Genomic DNA, 15,184 nt, shown 5'->3' on the forward strand with positions numbered 1-15,184 from the left:
GCGGCGGAGCCCAAGGCGGCCCAAGGAGCTCCGTCACCGGTGAAAGACGTTACGGACCTAGAAGCGGCGGTGGATCTCCGGAACGGCCTATCTGCGACCTCACCCAGCCGCACCCCTGAATGTCGCTGTTTCTCCACCCTGCCCTCTGTCTTCGTAGGGACTCGCGCTAGAGATCAGGTGAGAACACGTCCTCCAGCACTGGGCGGACCATGGCAGGCGGCTTGCGCAAGGATTCGAAACAACAAGCAAGTTGCGAACGACTAGAACAGACATGGGCGACGAATCCCGCACTCCTCACGCTCCTCTGGCCACCCGCTCCTGCTCCAGCAGCGTCCGCGCCTTCTCCCGTCCAAGCAGCGCCATCAGCGCCCCCTCCCTGCCCTTCGCCAAAGTCCAGCTCGGCGCTCCAACCGCCAAGAATCGACACAGCGCTTTGAGCTTTTCCCTTCGCCTCGGCGTACGGATGATGAGGAACAGGACGGAGAGGTAGAAGATCGACGGGTCGATGTCGATGAAGTAGGAAGACTGGGCGGGGATGGCGACAGCTGAAGGATGCGCGTGCGAGTGATGATGTTCGTGCGGAGCGGGAGGGACGATGGACGCGATCGAGGTCGAGGAAGACGAGTTGGACGAGGCGGGCGAACCGTTGTTGCTCGCGACCCAGTGGACCTTCTTGTCGGGTACCGGACCCGCTCCGCCCGCCGCGCGAGCAGCCTCGAACGCCTTGGCCCTCGCTTTTCGCGCCTGCCACCATCCGAGTCCAGTGATGCGGAACAGCATCGCGACTATGAGGTTGAGGCGGTACTGAATGGCTCGGTGGAGGGCGAGGAAGCGAAGCGCGGCGAGGTAGGTGAGCGTGCGGACGAGGTCGCGTTTTCGGCGTCGGTAGTGGTGTGGTCTTGGAATGCCGTAGGGATCGAGCGAAGATGGAGGAACGTAGGCGGGGTAACCGAAATGCGGGTTCGAAGCGTTGTAAGGGGACTGCGGGCGTTGTGAACGTGAGCATCCAGCGGCAGACTCTGCAACGTTGGGGCAACCCACCATCATGTGCATGTCGCCGACACCGCCACCGCCCGCCGTTGTGAGCGGCTCGACGCTCCGCCGTCTCGACGGCGACGCCTCCCTCGAGACGGACCTCGACACCGTCCTGGATTGCACCCTCGACCCGGCTCTCGACGAAAACCTCGAGCTCCGTCCCGACGCGACAGTCGAGGGCCCTCTCGACGAATCCGGCCCGAACGACTCCCCCTGCTCGCCATCCGCGCTCCCGCCGTCTCCCGCTCCATACTCAGACTGCTCCTCGCTCAGCGAGTCGTCATCGTCAATCTCGCGCTGAGTCTGCTCGAGCTTTTTGTGCAACTCGGCGAGACTCCGCACGCGCCGCAAACCGCTTGGACTGCCTTCGCTCTGAGGCGGCGGGCGACGCCCAAACCCGAACCAGCCGGATGACCCGCTCGATTCGGCTTTTGAGCTGGCGGCGGTCATGACGAGACCGCTTTGTCGGCGTGACATGGCGGGAGTGATGGGTCGAGAAGGAGGAGCAGAGTGGAAGACTTCGCCGTGCAGCGAGGCGGACGATGCGGAGGGTGTCGGGCCGGGTGAGGGGTACGCTGAGGAGGCGGTTGAGGTGGTGAGGTGTGGTAGTCGGCCGTACTTGTCGAGGATCGGGTTGGCAGGCGTGTAGTCGTACTTGACGTTCCCGCCATGTTCTGCGAGACTCGTCCAGTCAGTGCGCAGCTGATCATACGAAGAATGATATACGCACCGACGAGCAGATGGTCTTCGTCAAAGAACTCGAGCAGCTCCTCCTTGCTCGGGAACAAGATCCGCTCGAGCGCCGTGTTCGGCAAGACGCGCTTGGCGAGCTGCCACATGCCGGCGTACGCCCAGCCATAGTTCAAAACGAAGACTGCGCGAGGGGGGTCAGCGGTGTGACTGAAAACGAACGAGCAAGGGACGCACTGGCTCCGACCATCCCGGGGAAATGGTTCTTGAGCAGGTCGAGGAAGAAAGGGAGTAGCTCGACTTCCTGCGAGGCGGCGAACAATCAGCGCAGTCTCCTTATGACGGGGAGGATGAACGCACCAGGTTCGACATGCCGGCGCCGTCGAGGTCGACAATCACGACCATCTGCAGCTTCGGGTCCTGGTCGTCTCCCGCTCTCCGGCTCATGTCCGACAAGTACCTCCTCCCGACCTCCCACCCAAGCCTCACAAACTCCTTCAGGGCATCAAGCCGTCCATCCTCCGTCCGCTGGACGTACTTCAAGTTGAGTACAGCGCAGGGACGGCCAAACCGGTCGACGAGGGACGGGTGGAAGAAGAAGAGCGGCTTGGTGAGGTAGATCGAGTGGATTGACGCGGGGCTGAGGTGGCGCAGGTGAGAGGTCAAGCGCCAGTGGCACGTCGCATGAAGGAGCTTCAAGGCTGCGGTGGGGGAGAAGCGGGCGCGGCGGCAGAAGCGGAAGACGGTGACTGTTTGCGTGGCACTGTGAGCTAGCGTACGTTCTATCGGTGTCGGTCTTACGCACCTCGATCCTCCAGCAACGCCGTCCCCGCTGCGACCGCGTCCTCATCGAGTGCGAACTCGTCCCGGAGCGAGGGCAGCACCTCTGCGAGCGCCTGCTTCTGGACGTCGCGGACGAGGTCGGCGTGATCGCGGTACTGCTCGACGATTTGGTCCTTGCGCGCGCGGAGGCTCGCGGCGGTCGCCATCTTGGTCGTCTCGCTCGGACAGTCGTCGCCGAAGAGGCCGGCGAGGAGCGCTGGGAGGGATGTGCTCGCTGAGGTGGACAGTCAGGCAGCGCAGACACAGCAGACAGCAGCAGTGAGCGCCTCAAGCAAGAGCAGGCGAGCGGGAAGAGCGAGAGCGTGACGCGGGACGAGAGCAAAGGCGCGAAGGGCAGGACGAGGTCAATCAGGCGCAACCATCCTAACTCGCTCGAAAGGGCTTTCTCTCCGTGGACTAGTCGAGCGCAAGACGCTCGTCGAGGTGCGCCAACTGCCCTGGTCGGAGAGGCTTAGGTGGAGGAAAGAAGCGAGCCAGAGCGACTCCCTCCTCCTCCTCGCACACATCCTCACTCAGCTCGCCTGCTGATGACGCCCGTTCGACACGTTGCGGCGGACGTAGGGTGTATGATTGGACAGTTGCTAGGGTGAAACGTAACGAAGACAGAGGATAAGGGCGAGGAAAGGACGTCGAGGTGGGTAAGGTGAGCTTCAAGTCGTCGCCGAGTCGTTTTGGGGCCTCCCGCGCCGCCGCTTAGAGGTCTGCGTCGTCCTCCTCGGGGAGGGGAGCTGCCTGGGCCGCCTCGAGCTCCTTCGCGTACTGCTGCATCAGCGCGGCGTCGACCTGGACCTCGGGCGGGGCAAGCGCGGGCGCGGCGACGAATTCGAGGTTGGCGTTGCCGACCAGCTTGCGCGCGAGCCACAGGAAGGGTCGCTCAAAGTTGTAGTTGGACTTGGCCGAGATCTCAAAGTACTGGAGGTTCTTCTTGCGGTGGAACGTGACGGCGCCCGTCTTGACCTTGCGCTCCTTGACGTCGACCTTGTTGCCGCAGAGAACGATCGGGATGTTCTCGCACACGCGCTCGAGGTCGCGGTGCCAGTTCGGGACGTTCTTGTACGTGATCTTGGACGTGACGTCGAACATGATGATGCCGCACTGGCCCTGCGCGCCGCGAAACGGTCTCCGGTCAGTTCCGCTCGCTTCTCGCCTTCTCCACACACTCTGAGCTCAGATAAAGAAGCCCGAAACGCACCTGGATGTAGTAGCCATCGCGGAGACCACCGAACTTCTCCTGGCCAGCCGTGTCCCAGACGTTGAAGCAGATCGTGCCAAAGTTGGTGTGGAAGGTGAGGGGGTGGACCTCGACACCGAGGGTAGCTGCGAGGGATCAAGGCGGGAGCAAAGGAGGCGGCGGGAGTCAGTGAACGAATCGAGGTGTAGACGGGCGCAACGAGAGCGAGACGCACCGATGTACTTCTTCTCGAACTCTCCCTACGTCGTAAGAACCGTCTCGCATGGTCAGCTCGCGTGCATCTGGCTGTCCGAAGCGAAGTAGCCCCCTCGAAACGCATCATCCACTCACCGTCAAGTGCTGCGAGGGCGTAAAGATACGGGGTCAGTACAGAACTGTAAGAGCAGTGCGAGAGAGTGCGTGTACGCACGCGCTTGACGAAAGTGGTCTTGCCCGTGCCGCCGTCACCGACTGAGCGTTGCGAGCGGGTTGAACGAGTCGAGCGAGGCGGCGTCAGGTCGGTGGAGTTCGGCGAGGGTCACAGTAGGTGTTATCGAGGCGCGTGAGTCGAATGGTGGCATCGCAGGGTGTCCAGAGAGCGTAGGTGGCGAGGAATGGAGGATGTCAGCGCTCCTGGTCCTGCTCCCACCGAGTGGCCCTCTCGCGGCGTCGCGGCGGCGTTGCAGGGTTGTGTGACTGACCGAGGACGAGCTTGAAGGTGGGAACTTGTGCTTGGTCGGCAGACATTGTTCACAGCGAGCGTGGGAACGGACAGGCGAGCGGGTCGAGGGCGAGCAACGACCCTCCCTCGCGACCTCGCCTGGCTGACGTGTCATCGCACCCGCTCACAGCGACTTGTGAATGTTGCAGAGGCTTGCGTAGTATCATAGACAACTATTCTTTGATATCCTCGAAGCGAACAGACGAAGAAGCGAGGCGGGAGGGTCGAAAGCGGCGATTGGAGCGAGAGAAGCGAGAGCAGTCGGTGTAGAGGGCGGTATGGGCCATGACTTGTCAATGATGGACACCTTTGATGCGCATTGCACTCGCCGACGTGCGCTCAACCCCCGCCGTTCCACCACCGGAGCCTGCCGTCCTCGCCGGCACTGACAAACCTCCCTGCTCCCAGTCCCGCCGCCGCTCCTCCTAGTCCCTCGACAGCCGGCGCTGAGCCGACTTGTTCTGGAGCCCAGGCGAGGGACCAGACGTCGCCGGTATGGTCGCGCAGGGTCGAGAGAGCAGTCGACGGAGAGGACAGGTCGAAGAGCTTGATCGTCCCGTCCGACGAGCTGCGTGCGTAGCGTGTCAACAGCCGTCGATTGTGCAGAGACGCGAGGATGGAGACGCCGTCACGCACCCGCTCGCCAACAACCTCTCATTCCTCGCCGCAACCGTCACAACCCAACCCTCATGTCCTCCCATACTCGCAACCTGTCCTCTCCGTCCCCCTCCGCCCGCAGCACCGCTATGAGACGTCAGTGCGCGCAAGTCGAAAACGTTGATGCGCTTGTCGTCCGAGCCGGTTATGAGGAGGTTGGAGGTGAAGGACATTGAGCGGATCGGGGCGGAGTGGGCTGTGTGAGAGGGGAGAGTCAGCGGTGTTCGCTCTGTCGGGGGTTGAGGCGAACTGACCTGGGAAGGAAGAGACCAGGGCGCCTGTCTCGGCGTCGAAGAGGGTCACGTAGCCCGTATCGCTCGAAACAGCGAGGAGGTTCCCTCCCTGACTCTGCGGGCGTCCAGTCCATCAGCACTACAGCCCATACGACTCCGTCGAGCCAACGCACGTATTCGACAGCCATCCCAAACTTGCCCGTCGCCTCGAGCGCCGCCAAATCCTGACCGAACGTCTCCGTCGCCGACGACATGATCTTGACTTTTCCCTCGCCTCCTGCTGTCGCGAACTGCGGTGCGCCAGGATGCAGCGAGACGTCCCACGACGCGGCTGTCAAGCGCGAGAAGGTAAGACGTCCGTCTGTAGTTTATGGAGGCGAGAGGAAGGCAAACGCACCAGGACCCAACTCGACTCGTCCCTCCGACTCGCCCTCGATGCTCCACCGCGTGATGACGGAATCAAGCGAGCTCGCAACGAGGAAAGACGCGCCCGTCTCTGCTTTGTCGACGTCGAGGCCGACGATTCCGAGCGATTTGGGCGGTCGGATCGTGCGTGTTGGCGCGGCTGTCTGCGCAGGGTTCCTGCATCACACACAGTGGTAAGCACGATTTGGTCTGCGGGAACGAACAAGCCGACGCACCAGATCTTGACCGAGTGATCCGCACCCGCCGTAACAACCACCTCTCCCCCTCCCGCCGCCCGCGCCCATTTCGCACACCAAATCGCATCCGAATGTCCCTGTTCTCCTCCTGGCGTGCTTGGCGGGCTGGTCGTGCGGGGCGGGAGGGTCGAGGAGGACGGCGAGGGTTCACTCGTCGCAGAGAGGATGTAGGTTGCGCTCTGCAACGCAAGGGTTCGGTGAGCGCGCGAGGACAGTGAGTAACGGTTGTACGTACCATGGCGAGCGTTCACTGCCCGCTTCGAGCGCGTTCAAGCGAGACAAGGGCAGCTGTTCACGTCGGAGGGGAGGAGGGGAAGTTCATCCGCCTCGACCACACCGCTCGACACGCTCAAAACGGTTCAGAACGCTTGCCAGGTTTGTTCAGTACTGCGACCAGTCACGCCAGACCGCCACGCCGTGCTCCCACGTCGGTTGTTCCCCTCCTCGTCTTCATCAGTCGACCCGGATTCGAAGCGCTTTTCCCCTTCTTCTGCTCGCCGGAACGGTCTTGCAGGTGCGCGCTACCAACTATACAGTGCCCAAGAACGATAGCTGACCCGCTCGTCCCGCAGCTCGACCGCAGACCCAGCTTCTCCCGCCTCACCTTGACCTCACCTCTCAAGCGTCGCCCAAACAGCCTGCACTCCCGCCATGTGCCGCGCCGTCACCTGCCTTAGCTACTGCATCGCCGTCACGACCAAGTCGCTCGTCTTCGCAGCCGAAGCCTACCCGAAGCTCGAAGCGCCTCTTCGCTTCCTCGACCTCGTCTCGCTACGCATCCGGCGCGGGACTTTGCGTACCGACCCTGCCGTGCCGGATACTCTCGAATGCGTGCCACTCGAGGTGTGGGATGGAATCCGCTACGAGCTAATCAAGCTCGAGCAGGAGGAGGCGGAGCGTCTTATTGGTGCGAGGGTGATCTGCGCAGGCTGTCTGGAAGACAGGCAGAAGACGAGTCCTACGCGCAAGCTGACGTGGGAGATACGGATGGGAGACGAATTTTGCGATGACTGCTATGACCTGGCGGTGGATTACGATGGCATCCAGGAAGCCTCGATTTACAACGTCGGTGACTCTTGCCAGTTCGCCCAAGTTGCGATCTGCTCACTCTTGCCTCGACAGACCGTCGTCGAATGCATGCTTCCCCAGTTTCGCTTACGCATGCCGACGGACATTCCAGTTCACAACGACTTCGACAGACCACTAGCTATTATCGCCCAAGATCCCGAGACAGCCATCTGGATCACAACCGGCAGCATATCCGACACCCCTTGCACCTCCGTGTGCGAGGATTTCGACGGCGATGAGAACGCCAACTATCAGCAGAGCATCGTGGACCTCGAACCGATGCTTCCGCCAGCCGACGCTGATGCGCGTTTTGCTGCATTTGTCTCACGCTTCCACCTCGAGCCCGTCGAAATCTTTGACAAGCCATTCCGCCCGAGGAAGAATAACCGCGTCGGCAGATCGAGCAAACATGTCGTTCTCGACGAGGGTGGCTCGAGGGTCTTCCGTCGCGGCAGGCTGTGCCCCGCATGGCGCCTCTTCACAACGTGTTTGGGGGAATGGTTCTGAGCAGCGATCATTCGCATCTGTCGAGCCCTTGTACGCGTCGCGGTCGTCCAGTCTTGTGCAGTGCTACTCTTTTCGCCCGGGTTTTCGAAGCCGCCTCTTTCTTGACCGCTGCTGCTGCGAGAGAGATAGCAGCGCAGCCGCGTCACCTTCCCAGGTCAGAGCGAAAGCGTAGAGGCGTTCAGGCGTTCAGGTATACCATTCTCGCGCTCCTTTCTTCCGCCGCATCACTCAGTTCGCCGCAGAGTGTTGCGCACACCCGTCGTCTGCTTTGTACAGCTACCGCTCTGACTGCTCTGCGTCGCGCTCGCTCTCGACGCCTCGACGCCGCCTCGCTCGTCTTCATCAGTTCTCGCGCCTCCTTCTTCTGCTCGCCGGACCCGCACGCACAGGTACGCTCGCAGCGACTTCTTGGGTCGTCTTGAAGCGTGGCTGACTCGCTTTCGCACGCAGGATGTGCCACGCAGCGACCCACATCTTCTTCGGCTTGCCCATCCGCACCTGGTCGCTCGTCCCCGCCGCAGACGCCTGGCCGAAGCTCGTCAAGACGCTCCCCTTTTTCGACTTGATCACGTTGCGCATCTTCAACGGGACCCTCCGGGCTCCGAGGAAGGAAGACGCCGGGCCTTCTGCAGTCGAGCGGGTTCCGATCGAGGTCTGGGACGTCGTCAAGCACAAGCTCGTAGACCTCGAGCTACAGGACGCCAATGATCAGTTCATGCGCGATATCGGCGTCAACGACTGGAGCTGCTGGGGCTCGGGTCTGCGCAGACCTGGCAAATCGCTCGCAGGTTCCGCTCTTCCGCCATTCTGGACCGACATTTGCGGCGAAGCTGAACCCTGCGACATGTGCATGGACGATCTGTTGTCGTGGGCATGTGATATCTGGTCTGATAAGCGATTGAAGGTATGCGTTACGCTCAGTTTCAGCGGGTTATGGGCTTACCTGGTCGCCATCGCACAGCGACTCGAGACGTTGCTCAAGACGTTCAAGCTCTGCGTCCCGACCGATCGACCAGTCCTGCGGCGTGATGAAAGCTTGATGGACCTCCAATCCGCCACCTACGTCGCGCTTCTCACGCCCAAAGGAGCGTGCATTACGCTCGAGACCAATTGCGGCTACGACGGGCCTGACGAGCAGAGGGTGACGCAGATCGATTTCAAGATGATGCGAAAGACTGCTCGAGGTGCTCGCCAGCGATTTCTGCGGTTGATCCGCCTTCTGCACCTCGAGCCGCTCCAAATCGAGACGATGGTGTCGAAGAAGCTGGCTTCGGGCGGACAGAACGAGATCGTGCTTCGCCAACGAACATTCACGGTACTTCCAGTGAACGAGGCGCAACCAAAGTGGCTGATGCTCACTGACCTCGTCACGGATTGGTAACGAGCAGCTGATCCGCCCCGCGTGCCCTGCAATTGCACCCGCCTTTCGATATTTGATGCGTCCCGGTCAGTTGGCGTTGCCGTGTCGCAGGTGAGGCGGCTAAGGCCTATCTGAGCGTCCCAGTAACGCAACGCCGGTCAAGACTTCGCTGGTGGACGGGTCGAAAGCTTCTCCCATCTTCCCTCCTGAAGAAAACTGCCTCGCGGCCAGCGAGTCCACCTCTTCCGCCAAATGCATTCGTTCCCGCCCTTCAAGTTGCTGTGGGTAACCAAGCGCAAGCTCTCTCGCTGGCCTTCCCAACTCGCGACAAGCGGCGGTACGACTCACTCGCAGGCGCTTCGCGCGCCACAGTTGAGCGAGGAGGCTAACTTGAATTCGATGAGCAGCGGTGGAGCGAATGACCGCACGAGGACACGTCGCTTGAGTTTCGACCGTCCACCCTTTCATTGCTCGCTCCCTTCTGGTACTTACATTCGTCTCGGCTCTTCCTACGCTTAGACTGTCGCCTGGCGTAGACTCTCTCGACTGCTCGTCCGATCGCATCCCTCCCCTCCGCCGCCTGCCCACGATGAGCGGCGCGGCTGCCACCGCCTCCGTTTTCTACGGGATCAGCGTGCTCAGCGCGCATCTCTTCGCCGCTGGCATAGCGTGGGAGAAGACGACCTATGCTCGCGAACTCCTCGAGGACGTTGCTGCCGGATACTCGTTCCAACGGGACCGCTCCTCAGCCATCTGCCTCCTCGACCTGCCACCTGAACTCCTCCAGCTTCTCCGTTCCCACCTCCTCATCTGCGCGAGGCAGCAAGCCGAGACGGAGCTCCTCGACATCATACTTGCGGAAGGCTATACCGATCCGTGGTGTGAGATTCACGGGGACAAGCAACGCGACGAGGTCTTGTCTCGCGACTGGGAGGCTAAGCGGGTCCTCACGACCGACAACTTCTTTGGCGTACGCCTGCGCTGGCTGAAGGAGAAGGAATGCATCTGCCTCCAGTCCAACATGGAGGAGTTCTGGCTAGATATAGGAGACTTCGACTCCAGCGTGCGTCTTCCGTGCTCATCCTTCTCGCTTGAGCATACTCACAAGCAAGCTGCCCACAGCACAACACGCTCCTCCTGCAAGAGTACGGCTTGGAGGTTATAGGCCGGCCTCTTCCCCTGCGTCGGACTTACTCACGCACTTCGCCCGAGGCGTACGTGGTGCCACTGTGCCTCGCGAGTCACTACTCTTCCCGCTGTGTATCGGCCGAGGACGACGACGCATGGCCACGCAAGCGCTGGAAGGAGGCGGATTTGAGCCAGATCGTCCTCGACGTCCCAACGGATGCACTCAAGCGATTCAAGCGTTTCCTCCTCGACTTCGACATTCCTTCGGTTCAGGCGAGCTATGGACAGGTCGGCAACGGCAGCAAAACGGGCAAGGAGGCGGGAAAGAAGCAGGAAGGCGTGCTCACCAGCCCTTCTCCGACGCCCACTTTCCTCCCGAACGAGCTCGAAGGTCTGTCATGGGCGCAAGAGGCAGTGTTCTTGCCGCCGACCGATCCCGCCCCGAGTGGTACTTGTTCACTCTGACCTGGACAGCCTAACGCCTCGAGAACATGCCTTTGTCGCTCCATCGTTGAACTTCCACGTACTCTCAAGCGCCGAGCTCGGTCCGGAGAGCGTGCTCGACTGAAGAGTGGGATAGCGAGCTCGAGGCCACGCTGGCGACCGTTGCACGCCATCTAGTTCGACTTGAGCGTCCGCTGCTTCTCTGCTGCCGCGACGACCGCTCGGTTGACAGCCATGCCCTGCGCAGGACTCGATTGTGAGGATCCTGAGACGGTGACGAGACCGAAAGCAACGCACCTTCCTCCGCCGCACAGCATCCATGTACTTCTTCGCAATATTCTCACGGTCCGCCTTCTCCCCGAGGTCCTCCAATTCCTCCTCGGTCGTCGGCACCCAGAACGGATCCTGATCAAGCGTCTCGTAGCCGTAGAAGACCAGCTGAGGGGAAGCAGCGCCAGATGTACGGGTCCGGATCTCTGCGAGAGCGATCTCCTCGTCAGCGGGTCCAACGCTGACAAGCTAGCGAGACGCACCATCTGCAAACCCGAAACTCTCGACGATAGGAAGGAGCGCCGAGACGGTGAAGAAGGCTGTCCCTTCCTTCATCTCCTCCGAGACAATCCGACCCTTGCGCTTGGCAACGACGCCGTAGACCTTTCCGAGCACCTCGCCCGTAGCCTGAATGTCGCACGAGTACATGGCGAGCTGGAGGCGAGGCGACCAGTCGAGGAGGCCATTGCGGAAGGCGTCTTGACCCGCCGAGATCAGCTGGCCGCGCGCGTTCGACCACTTTGATCGGACTGCCAGGATCGAAACCGTTAGCAAGCATCGGTGAAGACTACAAAGCACGGGGTAGACGCACCTGTCGAAACGTCCATCTCCTGCGGATGCAGCTCGACCTGCTCGAAAAAGTACGCCATACCGACGACAGGCTCGGCGCACAGCGGTCCTCGGTTCGTCGCAAGCTGGAAGGCGGTGTCGAAGTTTTCGTCGAGTTCGCGTACGTCAGGCATGTGCTCCATCGCCTCGGCCGACATGTCGACTTCCGTCAAGGACGCTTTGAGTGACGAGACGTCGAGCTCGCCGGCAGCAAACTCCGATGAGACAAACTCGCGACCGAGCGCAGGGTCTGAAGGCGCGACGATGGGCGACTTCGGCGGCGTAAGTGCCGAGTTCGGACCAGGAGTTTGCAGGTCGGAGGGCAGGGCGGCTTGGCGTTCGAGGCGTCGGCGAAGGCTGGTCACCCAAGCTCGTCAATGTTCGTCAGAATGAGAGGAACGAGATGGAGAGCCCACGAGCGAGGCGAGCCTTCGGTCCGGTCGACGAGCATGTTGGGTCCTACCCGACGCGGCCCGAAAGCCCACACCTTGTCCGCCAGTCCCGCCCATTCCCTTCCGGCCTTGCTCAGCACCTCCTCAAACCTCGGCCAGAACTCCTCCGGCGAGACGACTTCTGCACCGCCGGGCGCATCAGTCGCAGCCGTGTCGCCTTCCTCCTCCGTCTTCCCACTACGTCGGTCTTGCTGAAGGCGCTTGAGCGTGCTCATGTTGGCGTTCAGGAAGTCAGTGATGTCGGAAGGAAGAGGGACGGCGCGAAGCGTGAAGGTAACGAGGCCAGACTGGACTGTTCCGAGAATTGTACCGCGGGGCTGGTTGGGCGTCTTTGGCGGTGCCATTTCTGCGCGGAGACTAGCGTCAGCGGCGGACGGGGAAGCCTAAACGGACCGCGACAAACCTGGTGCTGCGACGGCAGTCTCTCGGAAGGGAACGATGGGCGGCGAAACGGTGATCTCGATGCGTGCGAAACGGTCGCGTAGGTCCTTGAGGCATCGCTGCGCAAGAGAGAAAGTCAGGCTACGACTCGCAGATCGAAACCATTTGACGCACCTCGAGATGCAGTTCTCCGGCCGTCAAGATGACATGCTCGCCAGTCGCCTGAACAAGCGTCTCGACGCAGGGATCAGCCTGTCTGAGCAGTCGCAGACCTTCAACGAGTTTCGACATCTCGGACGGATCCTGCGGCTCGAGAGCGACGCGGACGATAGGCGCGGCCTAAGAGAATGGTCCCGATTCAGCAGCAGATCGACGGCGCGAACCTCGAGAGAAAGCGCAACGCACCGTGTTGGAGACGCCTGCGAGGTTGACGATGCAGTCGCGGTCCTCGTCTCGCGCGCTTCCCTCCTTCGCCTCCCTCCCGCTGCCCATCCCGCAAAGCGTCGCATTCCGGACGACGATTCCCTCGAGTCCACCGATCGCAAACAAGTTGCCCGCCTGCACCTCCTTGACCGCGAGCAGTTCGCGGCCCATCATCATGTAGAGCTGTTCGACCTTGACCGGCTGGATGTGCTTGGCGTTTTGCGGGTGTGAGGGCGGGAGGTCGGAGTTATACCGCGGGAGAACAGCGTAGAGGGATTGACCGAGCGTGATGGTGCCGGAGTACAGCCGCGCGAAGCCGATCAGCGCCTCCTGCTTGTTCCGCTGCTCGCCCTTCGCTCCAGCTTCGCCGTGCTGCTTCTCCGTCTGCTCGAGCTCCGCCATGACCGCCTCGGCTTCCTCATTCTTGCCTTCGGCCAACAACAGATCCCGCTTCTCCTTCGCCTCCTTGAGCCGCTTCGCCTTCGCCCGCATGTCGTCCGCTGTCAACTGCTTCCGCTGGTTCTCCGGCAAGTCTTCGACCTTGACCGCAAACATCTTGCTGACATAGGCGACAGAGTAGGCGTCAGTCGCGTTCGTACCGGAGTACAGGTCCGACTCGAGCTTGTTGCGAGGCGCGATCGACTCGTCGAGGTGCCCGAGTTCGGGATGGAGCATGCGCGGGATGCGGAAGGACTGAGCGGCGGCGGGAGGAGGGATACGGTCGATGATGGCACGGAAGGCGGAGGGAGCGAGGGGAAGCCACTGCGAGAAGATGGAGAGGAGGAGGTTGCGGGTGTCTTTCGATCGCAGGTCTTGCGGTCGGACCTTGACGCCAAGCGAGGCGATGATTTTGTCGACCTTGGCCGGGTTGCTGGGGAGGCGAATGTCAGATGCGGAACAAGCTTGGGTGGCCAGAGAGGCGCGCACTTGTTGAGCGAGACTGAGTCGTAGACGGCCCACACGTTGTCGAGGACGAATTGAACGAATAACGGCTTGAGTTTCTTGCCCGACGCCTCCATCTTTTTCCTGCTGATGACACGCTTCGTCTTCGGGTCGAGGTACCATTCGCCCCAGAGCACCTTCTCGAGGTTCTTCTCGCTGATGCCGAGCTTCTCGGCGTACAACTGAGCAAAGCGCGAGATGCGGAACGCCCAGCCGTCGATGGCCGAGGAGAAAAGGACATTCCCCTGCGCCGGGTCGAAGTAGAGCGCCGAGTCGTCGCGCTCTTCGAACGGCTCTTCCTCCTCGCCAGCCTGCACAGGCGACTCAGTCCCGTCGCCGTTAGCACCGACCGCGCGAGCCTTCGCCGCCTCCGCCCGCTCTCGTCGCCGCAAGTCCTCCTCCATCCGCTCGGACGAGTAGAAAGACCCGACGACGGCGTTGACGTCCTCGATGATGCGGTTCAGCGAGTGGTAGGCTTCGGTCGGGGTGAGCTTCAGCTCAGTGATGAGGCGATCGAGCTTGTTGATGACGAGGATCGGGCGGAGGTGCGAAAGGTAGACTGTTCGGAGGACAGTGATGGTCTGCGAAAGGGAGCGTGAGCGTACATACAGGGTGAGAGGCATAGGGAGACTCACTTGCGTGCAGACGCCTTCGACTGCATCGACGAGGACTAGCGCGCCATCGCACAATCGTGAAGCCGTTGAAACCTCGCTCGAAAAGTCAACGTGGCCGGGCGTGTCGATGAGGTTGATCTTGTAATCCTCCAAGACCGGTTGTTGGCCTGCATACGCCTTTGTCAGCAGGGTACCTTACAGAAAGACGCGCATGGATCGGGTTCGCACCTTCTGCCGCAGGCCTGGGAATCCTCCATCGCAGACTGACAGCCGAACTCTCCATTGTGATTCCTCGCTCTTGCTCATCTTCTCGGCTATCGAGGTAGCGGATCGTGCCGGCGAGGCGAGAGGAGATGATGCCGTTGGCGGCAAGGAGTGAGTCGGCGAAGGAGGACTGAAGGAAGGACAGGTCAGCGAAGCAGAGGAGGACAACGACGAGGCGGACGAACTTTGCCGTGGCTGCCAGAGAGAAACAAGGTCAACTTGCGGGAAGAGCGGGAGATGGAAGGACGGCTACGCACTCGACATGAGCGACAATGCACAGGTTGCGAGTGCGGTCAGCTGGGATGGCGCCTGGTGCGGTGGACATGGCGGATGCGGTGGTCGCTTTAAGATGAGAGAAGGGAAGGGCGAATCTGGCCGATCAAGCAGTAAAGCGGGCTGGTGTCGACACACGGAGTCGACTCGAGGGTGAGGAGAGAAGTCGGACTCGACTGTCGTCAGACGGGACGAACGGCGTTGGTCAGCGCGGCCGTCTTCGTTTTGGATACTTTCAAAGCCCTCGAGACCGTCGCACAGGCTCATGCTGCCTTCCTTCCGCACGTCGACCTCATCGGCCAAAGATGAGGAAAGCAACGCACCGGGTCGCAACAACACGCTGTGAGTTGAGGCGAGGCTAGAGTACGACCGAGACAAGCTGTAGCAATCGATCTAAGCCAGCTCCAAGCCAATAGAGCCGAGTCGAGCAGAGTGTG

General features: G+C 61.4%; 7 protein-coding genes across 7 annotated transcripts; 3 read left to right on the plus strand and 4 right to left on the minus strand.

Annotated features, from left to right (window-relative positions):
* Positions 1 to 294: 294 nt before the first annotated feature.
* On the minus strand, positions 295 to 2,714 carry RHTO_07358 (major sperm protein; the record flags this gene model as incomplete). The annotated part of the gene is made up of 6 exons (XM_016421016.1): positions 295 to 981; positions 1,042 to 1,709; positions 1,766 to 1,909; positions 1,963 to 2,029; positions 2,086 to 2,474; positions 2,531 to 2,714. The coding sequence occupies 6 exons, from the start codon at positions 2,712 to 2,714 to the stop codon at positions 295 to 297; spliced, it is 2,139 nt and encodes a 712-aa protein (XP_016274743.1).
* Positions 2,715 to 3,261: 547 nt separating this feature from the next.
* RHTO_07359 (GTP-binding nuclear protein Ran) lies at positions 3,262 to 4,486 on the minus strand (the record flags this gene model as incomplete). Its single annotated transcript, XM_016421017.1, has 6 exons — positions 3,262 to 3,669; positions 3,761 to 3,885; positions 3,975 to 3,999; positions 4,091 to 4,099; positions 4,170 to 4,210; positions 4,441 to 4,486. 6 exons carry the CDS (start codon positions 4,484 to 4,486, stop codon positions 3,262 to 3,264), a joined length of 654 nt encoding a protein of 217 aa, XP_016274744.1.
* A 313-nt stretch (positions 4,487 to 4,799) lies between these two features.
* On the minus strand, positions 4,800 to 6,250 carry RHTO_07360 (WD repeat protein 61; the record flags this gene model as incomplete). Its single annotated transcript, XM_016421018.1, has 7 exons — positions 4,800 to 5,028; positions 5,097 to 5,313; positions 5,372 to 5,465; positions 5,524 to 5,681; positions 5,748 to 5,932; positions 5,992 to 6,191; positions 6,248 to 6,250. The coding sequence occupies 7 exons, from the start codon at positions 6,248 to 6,250 to the stop codon at positions 4,800 to 4,802; spliced, it is 1,086 nt and encodes a 361-aa protein (XP_016274745.1).
* A 413-nt stretch (positions 6,251 to 6,663) lies between these two features.
* Positions 6,664 to 7,587, plus strand: RHTO_07361 (uncharacterized protein; the record flags this gene model as incomplete). The annotated part of the gene is made up of 2 exons (XM_016421019.1): positions 6,664 to 7,077; positions 7,135 to 7,587. The coding sequence occupies 2 exons, from the start codon at positions 6,664 to 6,666 to the stop codon at positions 7,585 to 7,587; spliced, it is 867 nt and encodes a 288-aa protein (XP_016274746.1).
* Positions 7,588 to 8,038: 451 nt separating this feature from the next.
* On the plus strand, positions 8,039 to 8,968 carry RHTO_07362 (uncharacterized protein; the record flags this gene model as incomplete). Its single annotated transcript, XM_016421020.1, has 2 exons — positions 8,039 to 8,491; positions 8,549 to 8,968. 2 exons carry the CDS (start codon positions 8,039 to 8,041, stop codon positions 8,966 to 8,968), a joined length of 873 nt encoding a protein of 290 aa, XP_016274747.1.
* A 568-nt stretch (positions 8,969 to 9,536) lies between these two features.
* Positions 9,537 to 10,540, plus strand: RHTO_07363 (uncharacterized protein; the record flags this gene model as incomplete). Its single annotated transcript, XM_016421021.1, has 2 exons — positions 9,537 to 10,010; positions 10,070 to 10,540. 2 exons carry the CDS (start codon positions 9,537 to 9,539, stop codon positions 10,538 to 10,540), a joined length of 945 nt encoding a protein of 314 aa, XP_016274748.1.
* A 152-nt stretch (positions 10,541 to 10,692) lies between these two features.
* On the minus strand, positions 10,693 to 14,799 carry RHTO_07364 (ribosome assembly protein 1; the record flags this gene model as incomplete). Its single annotated transcript, XM_016421022.1, has 13 exons — positions 10,693 to 10,758; positions 10,817 to 10,995; positions 11,053 to 11,319; positions 11,382 to 11,755; positions 11,815 to 12,196; positions 12,254 to 12,350; positions 12,406 to 12,570; positions 12,637 to 13,525; positions 13,582 to 14,177; positions 14,232 to 14,377; positions 14,439 to 14,604; positions 14,660 to 14,669; positions 14,732 to 14,799. 13 exons carry the CDS (start codon positions 14,797 to 14,799, stop codon positions 10,693 to 10,695), a joined length of 3,405 nt encoding a protein of 1,134 aa, XP_016274749.1.
* Positions 14,800 to 15,184: the final 385 nt, after the last annotated feature.

The sequence above is a fragment of the Rhodotorula toruloides genome (genome assembly GCF_000320785.1).
Source record: "Rhodotorula toruloides NP11 unplaced genomic scaffold Scaffold6, whole genome shotgun sequence".
Taxonomy (NCBI): Eukaryota; Fungi; Basidiomycota; class Microbotryomycetes; order Sporidiobolales; family Sporidiobolaceae; genus Rhodotorula; species Rhodotorula toruloides.